Below are 19,299 nucleotides of genomic sequence, written 5' to 3'. Positions count from 1 at the left end.
GTTTGCTGACTACCAGCTGAAACATGAAACCTTTTTAGGTGCGGGAGGGCACAATGCAGCTTGAAGCCATCAGATCCAGACCTGGGCAATCCTGCTTCAGCTCCCCGCAGCCTTCAGCAAGAATAAAACTATTTGACTTTGTTGTTGTTGCTGTTGTTGTTATGTGCCGTCTATGCACAACTGCCCTAAACCCTGCCCTACCCTGTGCCAACCTCACCGTCTCCAACGCACACATCCTGATTACCCCAGTCACTGAATTAATCCATTTCATTGAGGGTCTTCCTCTCCTGCACTGTCCCTCCACCCTCCCAAGCATGACATCCCTCTCCAAGGACTGGTCCTTCCTTGCAACATATCCAAAGTATGTCAGACGAAGCCTCAGAATCCTTGCTTCCAAGGAGCAGTCTGGCCTCACGCTCTCCAGGACAAACCTGTTTGTTCTTTTAGCAGTCCATGGCATATTCAATACTCTAACTTTTTAATAATCTGATTAAAAATTCTCTGACTTCTGTTACAGGGGGAATAAATACACATACACATATTCTATGTAGTTGATAAGGTTCAGACACCTAAAGAAAGAGCTCGTGTAATGGGGTGAAAAATAAGCCCTGATTTCTTTGGGTTCAAGGCTACGTACCTCCTGGCCTTTGTTTCTACCTTCCCTTCCACTTTCCTCCCTAACAGTCCACACCAGGCACCTGCCTCTGTAGCAACCTGAACAGCTCAAGGTCGCCAGAATCCTGTGCTTTGTTTGCTCCACCAGGACTCTCCATCTAGTTTTCAGGTTTGAGATAATACCCATTCTTCAACCTCAGCTCCAATGCCAACTCCTGGTCAACTTTTCAAATTGCCCCCATCCGGAAACACTCCCAACACTCCTCGCCTTGGTCATCTGTCTACACCTAACTTAGGGCACTTAGCACTTTAACATCTTAGAGACGTTAATGTGAGAGCCTTGCCTCCTCTACAGTCTAGCCAAGGGCTCCTATAGTTTTCCCTCTGGAACACATTTAAGGGCTCAATAAACACTCTGAATAAACAAATACCTGGTTCTCGGATGCATGTGTGGTCTGAGCGAAATACAGACAAATGTGCAAACATTCATCTCTGTGACCCAGACTCTTTTTCTCCCCTTTTTAAAAATTTTATATTGATTTGTTTACAAAGTTTGAATGCATTGTTTTTCACAAAATATCTTTCCCATTTCCTTTACCCCCACCCATCAAATTGTGCAACCTATGATTAACAAGCACCCCCGCTGCCCATCTCCATCCCTCTGCTTCTGCCCTCCCCCCACCCCTTGTATATTTATTCTACAATAATGGTTTATACAGTATTTGTCCTTGTGGGACTGAGATCTTTCACTCAGTATAATGCCCTCCAGTCCCTCCCAAGTTGCTCCTACATGCTGTATAGTATTCCATTGTGTGAATGTATCACAACTTCTCAATCTATTCATTTGTGGGCTGTTTCCATGTCCTTGCAATGGTGAATAATGCTGCTATGAACATTGGTGTACAAGTCTCCGTTTGAGCCTCAGTTCTCATTTTCTTGGGTTATATTCCAAGCAATGGAATAGCTGTGTCCCAGACTCTTGATTTATGTGAAACCTTGTAGGGTAGCATAGTGACTCAGTATATGCTGTCTACAGGGTCTTACCACAAAGGAATCATTAGGAATCATCTAGAACCCAAGATTTCAATGAACTGTCAGCAGTGAATACATGGAAGGATTCTTCAGTGGATGACGGAATTATTTTTTTGAATGGACATTTACTTTCAGGAGAAAAAAGCCCTCTTATTAAAAATTACTATTCTCTAGAACATTGAGAGGACTGGGACTCTCAGAACACATAATTGTGCTCATGTGAAGCCTGTGTGTAGACCAAGTAGCAGTCGTTTGAACAGAACAAGGAAATACCGCGAGGTTCAAAATCAGGAAAGTTGTAGCAGGCTAGTATCTTTTCTCCATGCCTATTCAATCTGTATGCCACACACAACTTTGAGAAACTTGATTATGAAGAATAATGTGGCCTCAAGATTGGAAGAAGGCTCATTAACAACCTGTCTTAAACTAATGATATAATGACTTAGAGTACTTAATGTGAAGAACATCAAAGCCTTCAGCCTTCTATATGGACTGACTACATCTTAACATCAAGAAAACAAAAACCTTCCCAATTGGATCAATAGGCAACATAACAGATGGTGAAAGGACTGAAGTTGTTAACAACTTCACTTTACTTGCATCCACAATCAATACCGTTGGTAACATCAGTCAGAAAATCAGCCATGTGTTTGCATTGGGCAAATTTGCTACCAAGAACTTCTTTAAATGCCAAAGAGCAAGGATGTAATTTCAAAGTTTAGAGTGTCCCTGTCTCAAGCTATGGTATATTTTTTTATCCTCCATACAAAGGTTTATTGTTTACAAAAATAAGTTACGTAGCATGTTAATATGCTAACAGAGTGCTCATCTACATGACAATCCACGAAAGTGACCTGAAACACAGATCCAGGAGAGACTGAAGAATCTGCTGTACTTAGACCAGGTTCTCAAAAGGTCCACTTTGATGTTCATAGACAGCTAAGAGGTTTAATAATAATACGATCAACTACAGAGAATCTTTTTCTTCCCCCAAAGATGCTCAACCTTCCTATACAATTTATTATTATGCACAAGGAAGCGAGTGGCTGTATTGATATCTGAATAGTCCTAGTCTGGGAGGGTATTAGGTGGGGATATGCATGCCAGCCCTGGGCAGAAGTGTGCCTGGGGTGGGGCTACTGGAGGCAAGTACCGTGGAAGGCTTTGACGGTGTGGAAATCCCTTCCTGTCGGGGGAAGACCGTCTTGCAGAAACTTCCCGCAGCGCTGGCATGGGGTCTGGAACAGCTTTAAAGCTGCGCAACTGTTTCACATACACATAAAATTTTAACAATGATTAAGGAAGACTGAAGAAGAATATTTTTAAAATAGGGTGTGAGCAAAGAGAGTTGAACATGCCATGGACTGTGAACAAATCTGTATTAGGGAAGAATAACCAGTGTGCTCCTTAGAGACAAGGAGGGTGGCTCTTCATCTCACATACTTTGTACATTTTGGGAGACTCCAGTCCTTGGAAACATACACTATCCTAAAAAGTAGAGGACCAGTGAAAGAAAGGATTGACACTGTAACTGCAACAATGGGCTTGAACATGGCAGAGAACATGAGAATGAAGCAGGCCAGGACAAGCTTTGGATCTGTTGTTCACAGGGTCATTATATGTTGTAGTGGCCTCAACGACTTCTAACAACAGCATGCAGCATGTTGAATCTAGACTGCTCAGGAACCACTCTGGCCTATTGCTGGCAGAATTCCTAAGTTATATCATCTATTGAAGGGTCAAGGTTGTGGATTTGGAGTATATCCGATAAGTCTTTAGTCTTCTCCACAACTGGAAAACTGCCATACCCTTTGGGCAGGCTACAAAGCTCTATCTCAGAATCTGAGACACTCAGAGATTCTTTATGCAACATTCTCATAGAATGTTTCATCTGTATCCTAGATTTTATTTTTCAATCCACCCAGACTGATGATCCACCTAATCAAATCTACTGGTTCTGAACGTGGCACATAATCCAAGGGACAACCTGGATGTCAAGGTAACAATCTTCAGAGGACAACCATTTCCATTCAGGGCAAAACTGGCCCTGCCGGGCTGACTCCTCCCTTTGTAACAAACCTGGTTGTTATGGTGATAGGAGGTAAATTAAAATGGAGAAAGACTGCAAAATGTTACAGTGGGGAAGGGGCTTCAATCCCTTTATAAACACCTTTGAACAAGAAGCCAGCAGTCCATAACTTACTTCCCAAGTACTTTGTGGCACCATGATATCAATAAAATCCCCTCAGCTTTCTCTAAACCAAGCTCTGTCTTCATTACATTATGCTAGGGATCCAAAGGGGAGCTCTGGTGGCCTCGTGGTAAGGAGCTGTGCTGTCAACCTGAAGGCACATGGTTTGAATTCACTATGGATAAAGATGAAATTTATTGCCTCTGAAAACCCACTGGACGGTCAGCTATGAGTCACTTCCAACTCAGTGGTACAACAGAGCACGAAAGGTTATGATGCCTAAAAGAAGGACTCTGTTTATCAGAATACCTATATTCAGGCAAAAGAGTGCAACAGCAATGAAATGGTTCCCCAAGGGGAAAATTTACAATTAAAATGTAATAAATTAATAGAATAACGGTTTTCTTTCAAAAATAACTATGAATTCCATTTATCCATGTCTGGTTTTAATAGAAAGGTTTGTGTTTTGTTGTTTTTTAAAATTTCTCCCCCCCCCCTTCTTGTGTGTACTGTCGAATCAGATCAGCCTAACACAGGGGAAGATTGCCCGCCCCCCCATTCTCCAGATGAGCATCTAGTTGATTTGAACTGTGAGCCTTTGGGATTGCAGTGGGCTTCTTTGTCACGAGACCACCACAGCTCCTTAATACAAGTTTTAAGAAAGAAATCTTGGGATGTGCAAGTATCTTGCTAGGAGATATTTTCTGTTCCTCTTCTTGATTTTTCTCTTTTTTCTTTGAAGCCAAGCTTTGGAGGTCAATGCAGCAACACGACAACACTGGGAGAATGCAGGGCCTCCCGTCTGCTTTATGACATGCGGCATGACCTTCCTCCAGCTTAGCTTCCGGCTACGTGATTCAGGTGAGTAGAATAATTTTCTTTTCTTTTTTTTGTTGTTTTATTTAAACTTATTATTAATTTCAGTTAAAATTTACAGAGACTTTGGATTTCCATTCATTCACTGTTGCACTTATTCTCCCCTCCCAACCCTCCCCCCCTAGTACACTACCCTCTTAGAAAAGTAAAAGAAAAATTCTTTCACTGTTCCACTCCATCATGTAGCCTTTGCTCTGGACTCCTGTCATGACAAAAATACCTAATCACATATCCCTTTTAAACAGTTAATGTGCAGTATACATTATTGGATCCATCTTTCTCAGTCTCCCCCCAACCGCAAGGTCAGTCCTGCTTTACAACAGTGGAACCATGCAGTATTTGTCTGTTTGTGACTGAGATACTTCACTTAGCATAATGTCCTCCAGAGTCACCCATTTTGAATAATATTGCATGAGTTCCTTGTTTTTCAATGCATACATAGTATTATATTGTGTGAATATACCACAGCTTCTCTATCTATTCGTTTGTTGGTGGGCATTTAGGTTGTTTCCAACTCCTTGCAATTGTGAACAAAGCCGCAATAAACGTGGGTATGCATATATCTGCTTGGATGGCGGTTATGGTTTCTTTGGGGTATATTCCCAGTACTGGAATTGCTGGGTTGAATGATATCTCTATTTGCAACTTTTTGAGAAAGCACCATACTGCCTTCCACAGTGGTTGCACCATTTTACACTTCCACCAACAGTGAATAAGGATTCCAGTTTCTCCACAACCTCGCCAGCATTTGTTGCTTGCTGTTTTGTTAAACTTTGCTATTCTGTCTGGGGTGAGATGACATCTCATAGTTGTTTTAATTTGCATCTCTCTTAAAGCTAGGGATTTTGAACATTTCTTCATGTGTTTGTTAGCCATCTGAATGTCTTTTTCGGTGAAGTGTAGAATAATTTTTTAAGAACTTAAATTGGCTGCTTCCAGAGCTGGTCAGGAGCTCTGGCGGCCTAGAATGTGCACTGCCAAACCAAAGGCAAACCATTTGACTCTACCAGCTTGCTCTGCAGGAGAAAGAGGAGCATTCGCCTCCCATGCAATTTATAGTCTCAGAAAACCCACTGGAGGGTAACTGTGAATTGGCTTAGCTCTGAGTAGACAACACATAATAGGCCACCAGAGCTTCCCTATAAAAATGACCAGAGCTGATAAATTCTTTGTCCCCATTAGTATAATTCAAAGACTGACTGACCATTTGGTGATCACAGGAACTAGCATTTGACTAAGGCTCTCAGATTTCAAGAGGCACATATCCTTTCATGCAATGGCCACAACAATCCAGCCGTTTTCATTTTATGGGTGAGATCAGAGAACAAGAGACACTCGGTGGAGATCATAAAGCAATTATCAGAGACCAAGGACTTCAATCCAGGCCTGGTTAATGCCACATCCAGTGTCTTTTCAAGACACATCCTGCCTCTCTGTCAGAGTGCTGAAGAGGGGTATTCTTGGATCTGGCTGATAGAACTAGCTTGATGATTTCTAAAGTCCATTCTAATCTGTGCTTCTATAGATAAAAGACCTTTTCCCTTCAAGTGAAATCTAATGTACAATGACAAAATAGAAAATAGGTAATTGCAGTGGCCTGGGGTAGTTCACTCAACTGTCCATTAACTTAAGAATGAATAAACATAAAGTGGTATATCTGTACACGGGCATACAATTCAACAATGAAAAGAAATAAAGTACTGATAAATGCTAGAACCTTGAAAGCATCATGCTAAATGAAGTAAGTCACACACAAAAAGGCTTGGCGTGGCTTCATTTATATGAAATTCCTAGATTCCACAGAAGTCCATGTTTAGATCAGTGGTTCCCAGGACTTAGGGAAGGAAGAAGGAGTATTCGGATTCTTTTTTGCTTTTTAGATCTTCTTTTCCTTTTTGAAGTTATGATTATAGGTTGTTTGAACATTTACAGAGCAAATTAGTTTTCCATCCAAGAAATTACACACATTTAGCTTCATGATATTGGCTGCAATCGCCTCGATGTATCAGCATTTTCCCCCCATCCTCCCTGGGTTCCTGGGTTCCACTTGTCCTTTCCTGCCCTTTCCGACCCTCTGAGCTTTGTGTTTCCGGTAAACGCTGGCCTTTTGGTCTTGCATGGTTCTTCATACTCTGGAGCACACCCCTCCTCTGTGCTTTATTATTCACATCCTAGGCTTATCCTTTGCCTGGTTGAATGGTAACTTCTGCGGGTGGTTCAGTTCCTGGATTGAAGTGGGCCTAATGGCCACTGTCTTGGAGAAATCTGCACCTTTTCATGATTTTGAATGTTGTTTTACATTTCTCCCCCCCTCTCTACCTAGGATCCTCTATTGCGATTCTGATCAGAGAAGCTGGTAGCAGTAGCTAGGTACTGTTTGGAGGGATGATGAGAATGTTTTAAAACTAGATGGAGGTGATGTTGTTGTTGTTGCTGTTGTTATATGTCGCTGAGCCAAACTAAACCACAGCTGATCCTCCGGGAAGTTTACAGAGATAGTAAATTGCATGGGAGGAGACTGTGCATCCTCCTACAGAGCAGCTGGTGGATTCGAATCATGTACCTTCGATGACGATGATGGTGGCATAATATTTCACAATATGGTGAAAGTACTAATGCCACGCTGACTTTTACACTTTAACAATTTTAACTGATGTTATGTGAATTCTGTCTTGTCATTGACAATACCAAGAGATATCTAGGAAAGAGTTCCATACATTAGCCTTCTTCCCTTGCTAGGTCCCCAGGGTGTCTCCCAAGTATGGAAATCATTGGAGTTATTAAATAACACTACATCTTATCATAGACAGGAGAGCTTTAGTGACTTAATAGTAAGGAATTGTGTCTTCCAACCCAAAGGCTTGCAGTTCAAATCTACCAGCCATTCCATAAAGGAATAATGAGCAGTCTCTTCCCATGGGCTTTAGTGCCTCTGAAAACCCACTGTAGGGTCAACTGTGAGTTGGTTCTGACTAGATGGTATATAACAACACCGTAAGGCAGTCCTTGAATGAAAATGGTTTTCCTTGTTTGAGAGTCAAAAGGCAATTTCTTCTAAACCAGCAAGTAAATATGTCTAAGCCAGTGGCAGCTCACTTCCTAGAAACAGAAGCTTCACTAGTAAACTAGATCCAATATTAATTCCAGTACATAGTCATCTAGAAGCTATAGTTTTAACGTATGTCAGGAATTTAAAGTTCAAAACTCTACTTTTAAGTATACCAGGAAAGAGAATAGTACCTAAGCAATGAAAAGTGTCACATGTATGAAGGGAGCGCTGGTGGTGTAATTTATGGGTGGTGCCAGCCTCTCTCTGGTGGTTCAAATCCACCAGCTGCTACAAAGGAGAAAGTTGAGTAACCTCCTTTCGTGTAATGTACAGCCTTGAAATCCCAGTGGAGGGTCATGTATGAGTCAGTTCTGACTCAAAAGCAATGAGTTTTGAGTTCCCATTTATTAAATGTCTTTTAATTTTGTTTCATTTAAACATCATTTTGCCCATTTTCTAGAAAGACTACTGAAGCTCAAAATAGCTCAGCAACAACAGCTTTAGCATCCCTAGGTTTCATCTTACCAACAGTTAAGGGTGACTAGAATTTGAATCTCTATCTTGAGCTTGAGAGAGAACTCTTCCAAGCAAGCCAACATGGAGATAAGCAGCTTTTCACTTTCTTCTCCCCCCACTGAATGTAAGAGGATTACTTTTTATTTCACCAAGAAGTTCTCCTGAGCTTCCTAGCGTGGGAGATGTGCAGAGTGAATGAATGGTCCTTGGGCACCGGTACCAGGTGTCCCTTCCAACGCCTCATCTGTACTTTTCCAGGGCAGCCTGGGGAAAGTGAAGGCCCACTTCAACCATCTTGCTGACACACTGCCATCCTAAAAGCACAAATGAGGGACACTCAGACCCTCTCTTGCTACTGGGCTGAGGGGAAAGGCTATGATACAATTTGTCTTTAAAGGACTTAGGCCATTGTAGATGTAAGAAACGCTGGCTTCTGACTGGGTATGACATCATTTTATGCAGCTGAAGTGACACGGTCTCCAATTTGAACACAGATGATTCAGTGCTGCAAACATTAAGCACTTTCTGTGGGTATAAAAATAGGGTGTTTTTCAACTTACTCTGAAGCTTTTCTAAACAAAGGAGTTGAGAATAATTTCAGTCTTTTCCTTTGCATGATAAAGTGATCGAAATGATAATAATAATCCATTACATAGAAAAGCTCTTTACAAAGCACTTTTGTGGATAATTGCTGTGAGGCTTAAAAAAATTGAAGGAAAAAGGTCTAAACTTACATATATCTTTATACTATAGATAAGGAGAGAGTGAGACGGAGGCTTTTTATATTAGAATTGAAGTCAGGTCTTAAAGTTCTAACTGTTTCTGGTTATCAATAAAAAAGTCAATGCTTTTTAAATTAAAAATGAGCTGCTGCTACTTATGACTTGATAAATTGTAAAATGCCTTTCCCATCCTTGCCAGTGGTTCTGTGTATTACTGCTACTCAACTCTAGATCTCCGGCTCCTATGGATTATATAGCCAGTTGCAAATAAAGAAAAACAAACGGAACAAAAAGCAGAAATCTAATCACGTTTGGGGGTGGTAATGTTTTTGGTAGCAGAAGTTAAGAAGCTTTAGGCTAAACATTGTCCTTTGAACTTGCTGTTTCCACCAAAATAATCAAAACACTAATTGATGCATCAAGGTCATTGTTTAAAAAAAGAAAAGAAAAAGTTGGACCATTGTGCCTTACTGGCGTGCACTGTAGTTGTTATGTGGTGTCAGGTAAGAACCGACACATAGCTGACCCTCGAGCAGGTTGTTAGAAGGTGTAAATCACACAGAAGGACACTGCTCATGTTCCCCGTCATAGCAACTGGTGGTTTTGAACCAGATGGCAGTGCATATCCTTACCACGACGCCAACTTGGCAGACAGAGCCACAGAAATCTTCCCATTGCTCCATCTAACCTCTCAACTCATGAGATCAATAATTATTTGACAATAGGTTTCCAAGGGATGAGTTTTATTGCAATTAATCTAATCAAATGGGCAGGTTTCACTGCTTTTCCTTGGGATGGTGAAAGAAAATGATCACATACATACTAGGCGACAAATGGTGTAGCTGCTATCGTGTTTCTTGGAGGATCTGGCTGTCCTGGTGCATTACCATTTAGAAGCAAAATCGGTGGAAGCCACACCTGCCAGGATCAGCCTATATAAACCACAGGAGAACATTCTAAGCCCAGTGGCGACAATAAGTGTGCCCCATGGTGCAGAACACTCATCCAAGTTGGAAACATCCAGCCTGACTCAGAGTATGACAAATACACCTTCGGGGTAACTTTTTCTAGAGGGCAATGCCACTCAAAACCTTGACTGCACAGCAGAATAACCTAGGAAATGTTAAAACAACAACAAAAACCCACATTTCTATAATCCAGAATAATTAGAAGCAGTGCCTCTGGAAGTGGGAGACCTAACACTGGTATTTCTGAAAACTCCTTAGGTGATTCTAATGTACAGCCATGGATGAAACCACAACAATAGGATGATCAAACCATATTTGGGCTTGGGCTTAGCTGGTGAAAGGCCATACAAGAGTAGTCTGCAAAAAGCATTTGGTCAGAGGACCCAAGTATTCTTACTCATCTTGGACTGTAGCTGAAGAGCACTGGACATGCTCGTCTAGAGGTGATTAAGCCAACTTGATTCGTCAGGAGTGAGGGAAACACAATTTAAAATGCCTGTCTTTGCTTTTTCTGCTAAAAACCAAGGCACAATGATATTTATTCAACCCTTATTTTTTGAGAGCCTGGAATTTGGTAAAACAAAGCCAAAACACAACAACCAAATGAAAAATATCATATATTCAGAGGCAATACCCTGAAGGGAGAAGTGGGGCATATGCTTCTACCAACATTACAGCAATGTAATGTCCCCCACAGTGTGGGGTGCAGGGGCAGAGAGGAAGTATATTTATTACAATTATGTAATTATATCTATTATAATTATGATAGAACTTTTCGAAGTTCATTAAACTGGCTCTGCAAACTTTGAAACAAAAGTTTACACTGCAAGATTGCAAACATGGAGAAGAAAAGGGAAGTCATCCTGAAGGTGCCTGAGCTCTTCTCCAGCATTTCGTTTTACTATCTCTGCTTGAGGATTTCAAAAAGAAGCACCTAGTAAAAATGGTGGAACTGGAGGAGCTCTTATCAGTGGGGTTAAGTAGGATTTTAGGGATGTTTTTCTAGATTAGGGTAATAATCAGATATTTGCAGCTGAGTCTCAGATTTATGTCAGATTACTACATATGTCTTCACCTTCTAATCTTGAGTGACTATTTGCTTAGAAAGCTGTGAGAGGCCCGGTAGCCTGGTAGTAAGGAGTGGTACTGGCAACCGAAAGGTACACAGTTCAAATCCACCAGCCGTTCCATGAGAAAAAGATAAACAGCCTCTGAAATTCACTGGAGGGTCACACATGGATTGGCTCTGACTTGACAGTACACAATGACAACAACATTTGCTTAGGAGAGAACTCTGATGACCTAGTCCATAGAAGCTGTGCTGCTAACCCAAAGACGGGGCCTCTTTGGGCCCATTCCATTCCCCCCACCTCACACAAACACACACACGCCCATGCAGCTTACACAGCCTCAGAAACCGGCGGGAGGCTCAGCTACAAGGTGGTTCTGACTCAATGGTAACAAACAAGTAGATTGCTTAGTAACTGGTATTTAGAAAATGAAAATATGATTTATTAGTTAGTTTAAGACATAAAGGTACCCATAATATTAATGTGTTCTAAGCATGTAACTTACCTGACTGGGCCATGGAAAGCGAAGTCGAGAGGAGCAAATGATATAAAAAATACTTACTGGCTCTCTCTCATGTTCTTAAGCGGATCCATGAGGCGCAGTGTGTCTCGGATCACAGCCACTTTCACTTCTTCGTCAACAACGCTGGGGACATTTTCGAACACCCCTGGAGAAAGCTTGAATGTGTAAGGGTTCCGTGTTAAGACTGAACACAGAGATTTGGTGTCAACAGATGTATCAACACCCAATCCCTTAGTAGGTTTTGTTTAGGTTAATCTATACAAGAGGGTTTCTCTAAGTCTCCCTTTATATCACCTTACAACAATTTCCTTTAACAAATCAGCAAAATACATAAAAAGGGGGGGAAATAGCACTTTTATTCTGATTATCAAAATACATGTTCATTATAGAAAATCTGGAAACAGAAATGAGTTAAAACTTAAAAAATTCAAGTAATCCCCTTAAGTTCAATATTAGTATTTGGTATGTTTTCTTCCAGTCCTTTTTGTGCATTTTAGGGGGGAGAAAAATAAAACCACTACTAAATGTACTATTTATCTTAGTGATTCAAGCATGTAGACACAGCTAAATCATATTCATAGAATTTCAATTAGCTCATCTCCTGAGGCTAACTAATTAGTTCATGTCAAAACTGATGGAAAGGTTCAGCTGCTTCTACGTTTCCAGACCTTAAAAATTGGAAGAACGGCATGCTGGGAAATGACCATAGGTCAGATAGGTCCTATATTAATAGGCTATCTTCGGAGCTCAACCAAATTAAGAATATTTAGACTTTAATGGAATTTTGCTGGGCAAATTTGAGACTATTTAATCTTGTTTATCCAAGGGAACAATATTGAGTGGGAACATTCAGAATATATTCAGTGATATATTAAAAATACTTACTTCTTGCTCATGTTCAATCCTCATGCTGGGATTTGCATTCACTTCAAGTAGAATAGGCTTCAGATTTTTCATGAGAAGAATGTCAAAACCTAGAATCTGGGCAGGATAAACATAATTCAGAATTACTTCCTTTGGCCACAATTTCTTTTCAAGGATCAAGTACAGTATTAGATCATTAAGATAAAAATAAATTCAAGCTCAGCTCACAACCCGGGCCTTGACCCTGGCTTCTCTAGTTCGCAGCTCCTCTTCCTCTGGGTATACTTGTCAAACTAAATGGAAAGCAAAAAATTTTATAGGAACTTTGATAATGGGATGAGTTCCTGCACTGCATTTTGGCACTATCAGTGTCATCTAAAGTGCTATAAGACAATGACCTCTTTCTTCTTTAACAGGTTTTTTATTATGTTAAGCACCAGTAGTAGCCCATCAATTTCTCTCTCTGCCTTTTCTATTCTCTTCTATTAAGCTGCTTCCTAACTAAATCTCTGAAAATCAAAAGAAACCTTTCATAATCTGGAGTACATCAGTATCATAATCACCCTCAAACCCTTATCCCATGTCTACTGGATCAGAATACTGCACAGAACTAAGGCAAACACACTGGGGAAAAAATATCTCTCACCTCACAGTGATTCTTACAGACCTTCATACCTTTGCCATCAATTCTGGCTCAAAATGGCCCTAAAGGTCAGAGTAGACTCAAACCTATACAGGGGCTGGTGGGCTCAAACTCCCAACCTTCTGGTTAGCAGCTGAGCACTTAAATCCATGTGCCACCAAAACTCCTTATAGCTAAGGAAAAGGAAATAGGTACAAAGTTAACTAGTAGCAATAATTATTGTGAAGAGCACTCATTATTCAAAATCTCCTTCAAGCCCAATGACAATATATTAATATTTCAAGTATGGATTAAACACCCCATTTTATGGAAGTGGTAATGGAGCTTCAAAAGTCTAGTGGAATATCACCTAACTTGCAAGTCAGAGCTGGATCTCACACTCAACCTAGACTGGCCAGACAATCTGTGAGAGCTGAACAATCTCCTCAAATGTGATTGACAGCCACTGAAAACCTGCTGGAGGGTCAGTGATGAACCAATTCCAACTCTACAGTAATGACTAGCTTTTGAATGAAAATGCAAGATCCCATGTTCGAATGTTACTAACAATTTCATGATGGTGACAAAGGTCAAAAGGTCAAAGCTATGACCATGGAGTTAAAAGCTACTCACAGCTGATCCTCCAACATGTTTTCAGAGGCTGTAAACCACACAGGAGATTGCCCATCTCTCTTCCTTGAAGCTGCTGGTGGAGTCCAATCACCTGCCTTTGAGTTGACAGCACATCTCCTTACCCACTGGGCCATCAGAACTCAGTTGAGTATTAAACCTAGTATAAGACCCTTCTAAACAAGGGGAACGGAAGTTTGCTCTGTGCACAAGCTACGTGTCCATGAAGCCAACCCAGGCCCAAGACCAACTCCAACACTGTTTGTCAGATACCTATTCTTAAATCTAGACTCCTCAAAACAAAACAAAAAAATCTAGACTCCTGGCTCAAGTGAGGCTTTGCCTTCCAGTCACTCTGTTGTTGTTGTTGTTGTTATGTGCCGTCGAGTGGCTTGCGACTCATAACGACCCTATGTACAACAGCCCTAAACTCCGCTCTGTCTTGTGCCAATCGCACTGTCTCTGACACTCCCATCCCAATTATCCCAGTCACTGAATCAATCCACCTCATAAAGGGCCTTCCTCTCCTGCACTGTCCCTCCACCCTCCCAAGCATGATGTCCCTCTCCAAGGACCGGTCTCTCCTCACAACATGTCGAGAGTATGTTAGATGGAGCCTCAGGATCCTTGCCTCCAAGGACCCACCCGGTTTAACCCTTTACAGGACAAATCTGTTTGTTTTCCTAGCAGTCCATGGTATTCTCAATACTCTTCTCCAGCACCACAGCTCAAAGGCATCAATTCTCCTTCTATCCTCCTTGGTCATTGTCCAACTCTCTGATGCATAACAAGTGATTGCGAAGACCATGGCCTGTATCAGATGCACCTTAGTCTCCAGAGAGACACCATTGCTCTTCAGCACTTTGGAGAGGTCCCTAACAGCAGACTTTCCCATGGCAATGCGCCTTTTAATTTCCTGGCTACTGGTGCCAAGACTGTTGACTGTGGAGCCAAGCAAACTAAAGCTGTGTACAATCTCAATCTCTTCACCATCCATCCTGATGCTGCCAATTGGTCCAGTGGTGAGAATCTTTGTCTTCTTGACATTGAGCCTCAATTCATATACTCTAAGGTCCCTTATTCCTCACAAGTTCTAACATAACTGGGCAAGCTACCTGTTAGATATTGAACTGTGTTCTGCACAAAGACATGTGCTGTAAATCCCAACCCTCATTGACTGGATTGGCACAGTGACTGCAACAAAGGGTTTAATCACAACAGAGATTTGAAGATGGTGCGGGATGTCATTCTGTTGTATACAGAATCGCTATGAGGCAGAGCCAACTCAAGAGCACCCCACAATATCTGTGGTCATAATCTCATTTTTTAATGGGTTTTCTTTATTATGTTAGTGGAGACTAATAAACAGAACTTTATTTTCACACAGAAACATCTTTTTGGAGGTTAGAAGTCTGAATATAGTATTAATGTAGAAACTCAAAACCAAAACTATTGACATCAAGTCAATTCTGTCTCATAGCAACCCTATAAGATATAATGGAACTTTCCTATCAGGTTTCCGAGGCAGTAATTATCATGGAAATTGACTGTCAAGGAATTCTTCTGTGGAACAGATGGGGGGGGGTAGGTTAAATCACTGATCTTTGGTTTGTAATCTTAACTACTGAACCACCATGGTAGGATGTGTCAAAAACAATCTCTTCTGAGATACGAAAGTGCAGCTTAAACAAACAAGCACAAACGAAGGGATATTAATGCCACATAGTGACCAAGGGATCTACGAAGAAAGGCTGAAAGGAGACAAGGACTTTCCGTCTGAGCAAAGGCAGAGAAAGTTTCCTCTAAAGTAACGGCCTGAATTCAGACTTCTCAGGCAAGAAACTATGAAAGAAAAAAAAATCATCTACTTGTGGTATTTCTATTAAAGCACCAGATAACTAAGGGGCTCTGGTGGTGTAATGTGTAACTTATCAGAGTGCTAACTGGAAGGTCATCAGTTCAAATCCACCAGCTTACCCTCAAAATAAAGGCTCCTTCCAGTAAGATGTATAGCCTCAGAATTCAACGGAGGATCACTGTCAGTGGGAATCAACTTGCAGGCAGTGGTAGATGATACCTAAGTGAAGGTGTTTCACGCATCTTGTTTCCTTCACCACTTCATCTAGAGAACTCCTCCTCATCCTTGAGATGGTAGATTCTAATTCATACTAGGATGGGAATGATTTTAGATTCTTGTAAGTGTTCCCATTATCACTGTAGAAAATGTGTCAAGGATTGAATTTTATGCTCCCAAATATACAGGCTGATGTAATGTAGAAGTTTTTAAATGGTCTCCATTGATCTAAGAAGCCAAGCAACCTCAAAGGATTGAGTGTGGGATGTAGCAAATTCCCTTAATCCCCTCACAATCCTGACATTCAACATAACGGGAGTTTCCCTGGGGTTACGGCCTGCATCTGGGGCAGAGTTATGAATATTTGAATAGTCATAATGACCATTTGTATCAAGGGATCTCTGGCAGTGAGTATGTAGGGAGTGATGCTGCTACCCCAAAGGTGGTGCTTCTCTGGAAGTTCAAATCCACCAGCAGTTCCATGGGAGAAAGATAGACAATCTCCTCCTGTGTGATTTACTGCTTTTGCAAACCTGCTGTAGGGTCAGCTATGAGTAGGTTCCACTTCCAAGGCAATGAGTTTGAGGATTGGTTTTAATTTTGTGTGTGGTGGTGGTGGTGTTTTTTTATTTGTTTTTTTTGTTTGTTTGTTTGGCTTAATTCAAGAAAAGGAAAGAGAAAGATGCAGCATGGGAATCTCTGCAGTGCTGGGAAATTCTGTGACACAGGGGTGGCCATGACACATGGACATCTCTAAGCAATACAGAGTTTTGAGATGCTGAATGAAGCAAGAACTTTCCTCAAATATCAAAAGACAGAATGCCTTCCCCTCCAGCTTACAGGCTAAATTTAGACTTTTAGCCTACTAAAAATGTAAGAGAATAATTTTCTGTTTGTTAAAACCCTCCACCTGTGGTATCTGTTGTAGTGGCATTAAAAAACAAAAGGCAAGACAATTATGTAGGCTTCTAGTATACTTGATACAACCTCAAAGTTTAAAAAAATCTCTGTAATAACAATGTGGAGAATAAAAGGAAGAAAGAGAAAAGACACAGTTAAAGCTTCTCCTCCTCTATCAACTCAAGAAGAAAAGATGAGTGAAATCCATTTACTTGTCTACATAGAATATGCATTAGTTAAATGATCTTTATTAAATGGCAGCTTCATTCTCATTAATGAACCGAGAGCCTAAATGACCACTCTTTGATGTGATTCCAGATGAAGTTACTCTTTAAAGGCAATAAGGATGAGAAGTTGGAAAAAGTACCTCCCGATTCGATTTTTCTTTCCAAGGTCATGAAAAGTAAAGAGTGGAAAATTCAGTAGAAGATGTTACATGTGTTATAGATCTGCTTAATAATATATGACAAGTGGATATGAATGATGAGGCCTTTAAGAGACTCTGGTGACATCATCAGCCTAAGTTCAGACATGGTCGGAGACATGTGATGTTGATGAGGCTACAGAGAACAGCGGGCTACAGTGCCAGCATTTATCATCTTTAGTCTCAACTCTTACTTTTTGCTACATTTTAGACGCTTGGCGCTGTGCTGTCTTAGTCTAGTAGGCTCTTCTCAGTTCAATGCACAGTGTTCTCATGAATACAAAGCTGCAGGAATACCAAGCGCTGAAGGAGGGACTGAGGAATGGCAAAACCGCATCAGCCATACAGGCCTGCTTTCACCCAGCAGCACCACATGTCCCATATCTTAATGTTGATCTGGGTATTTGAGTAAATTGAACCTTATATAGAAATGCTATGGATTCAGAAAGACCTGGGGGCCTATCCAGTGTGGCTCAACCTCTCACATTAGCTAGTTGGTGTGAGGTAAGATGCTAAATGTCTCTAATGTTCAGAACATTATACGAAAAATCAGAATAACAATAGCTGCCTTGCAGGACTGCTGACAGAATGAAATTAAACAACGGATGTGAAAGAGCCAAGAATTGTGCCAGAAGCAAACAGTAAGTAACACAATGAACCTCAATAAACAGAATCACAGAACTGAGAAGACTCTAGTTAGTTGATTATGTCTTAAAATCCATGAATATCAGAGCTGATATAAAATTAGGAAATTACCTGGTCCTTTTTTTTTCCCCAAGAAGGAGGCAGAAGGTAAGTTATCTTAGCTCCTTTTATCAATCTATATACTGTGATTCTAAGGAAAAATCTTTGTTTTTTTAAAAATAAATCTAGTCTTAATTCAAGGTGCTCTGGTGGCCTGGTGGTAAGAATCTGTGCTGCAATCCCTAAGGCATGGGGTTCAAATTCACCAGCTCTTCATGGGAGAAGGATGGCCAAACTCCTCCTGTACAATTACTGTCTCTGAAAACCCACTGGAGGGTCAGCCCTTGGTCAGTTCTGACTCAATGGTACACAACAACAACAACACAGTATTAATTCAAATGCATAGTCATGGATAAGATTCTGACCCATAGGGACTCTTAATTAGGTTTCCGAGGCTATACATCTTAATAGGTGGAATCACTGTTGGTAGAAAAAGAAAAGCAGTTTGGTTGTGGTATATTTACACAGTGGAATACCACACTGCTTTGAAAAACAAGAAACTCATGAAATATTATACAAAAGTGGGTGACTCTAGAGGACATTATGCTGAGTGAAATATCTCAGTCACAAAAGGACAAATACTGCATAATGCCACTGTTGTAAAACAGGACTGACATTGGGGTTGTGGGAAGACTGAGAAAGATGGGATAAATAATGTATACTGCATTGAAACAGATGAGGGAGAGAATTGTTTAAAAGGGATATATGATTAGGTATTATTGTTATGATAGGAGTCCAGAAAGAAGGCTGCATAGTGGAGTGTACTTGGGGGGAGGAATTGAATAATAATGAAAGAATTTTTCTTTTACTTTTCAAAGAGATGAGTGAACTGGGGTGGGGGAGGGGTGGGCAAGGAGAAAAGTGCAACAATGAATGAATGGAAATCCAAAGTCTCTGTAAACTTTCATTAAAATTAATAATAATTTTAAAAAGAGGTAAAAAAGAAAGTAAGAAATAGAAATACCATTTGTTCTTGCAATTCCACTACTAGGCAAATAAAGAGTTAAAAGCTGCCACACAAACAGATATATATAAACTCATGCTCATCACAGCGTTATTTACAATAACAAAGAGATGGAACCAAACCAAGTATCTAATGGAGAATGAATGGCTAAAAATCTATGATATAGTCTCACAATGGAGTCCTATACAACACTTAAAAAGACTACAAATTCATGAAACACTGCATAACATGAATGACTCTAGAAGAAATTTTGTTGACATAAATCAGTCACAAGAAGACAAATGATGGAAGAAGACCAATATTGTTTTAAACAAACCTAAGGAAAGATTTACACACAGTATCATTCTTAGATGGTTACCAAAGAGGGGAAGAGAGGGAGAGGGGAGTAAAAATTAATAGGTAAGTTAGAGGGAGGGAAAGACAATATATAATAAATGGTTGATAAGGCATCATTACTACATTTTTAAATAAAATAACATCTCAAACTCAATGCCATTGAGTTGGAACCTACTCAT

The 19,299-nt window shown here is 40.6% G+C and overlaps 1 protein-coding gene across 1 annotated transcript in view; it reads right to left on the bottom strand.

Moving 5' to 3' along the window:
* The window catches only part of TTLL11 (tubulin tyrosine ligase-like family, member 11), a 395,726-nt gene that overhangs the window by 209,356 nt on the left and 167,071 nt on the right, over positions 1-19,299 (bottom strand). Inside the window, exons 5-6 of the mRNA XM_006890745.1 lie at positions 12,448-12,543; positions 11,602-11,717 (exon numbers count right to left, since the gene is read on the bottom strand). Coding sequence (XP_006890807.1) covers positions 11,602-11,717; positions 12,448-12,543 — 212 coding nt within the window. The remainder of the gene's footprint in view (positions 1-11,601; positions 11,718-12,447; positions 12,544-19,299) is intronic.

The sequence above is a fragment of the Elephantulus edwardii genome, unplaced genomic scaffold (genome assembly GCF_000299155.1).
Source record: "Elephantulus edwardii isolate Elephantulus edwardi_28Jun2011 unplaced genomic scaffold, EleEdw1.0 scaffold00092, whole genome shotgun sequence".
Lineage (NCBI taxonomy): Eukaryota > Metazoa > Chordata > Mammalia > Macroscelidea > Macroscelididae > Elephantulus > Elephantulus edwardii.
This window is presented reverse-complemented; position numbering and strand designations above follow the sequence as displayed.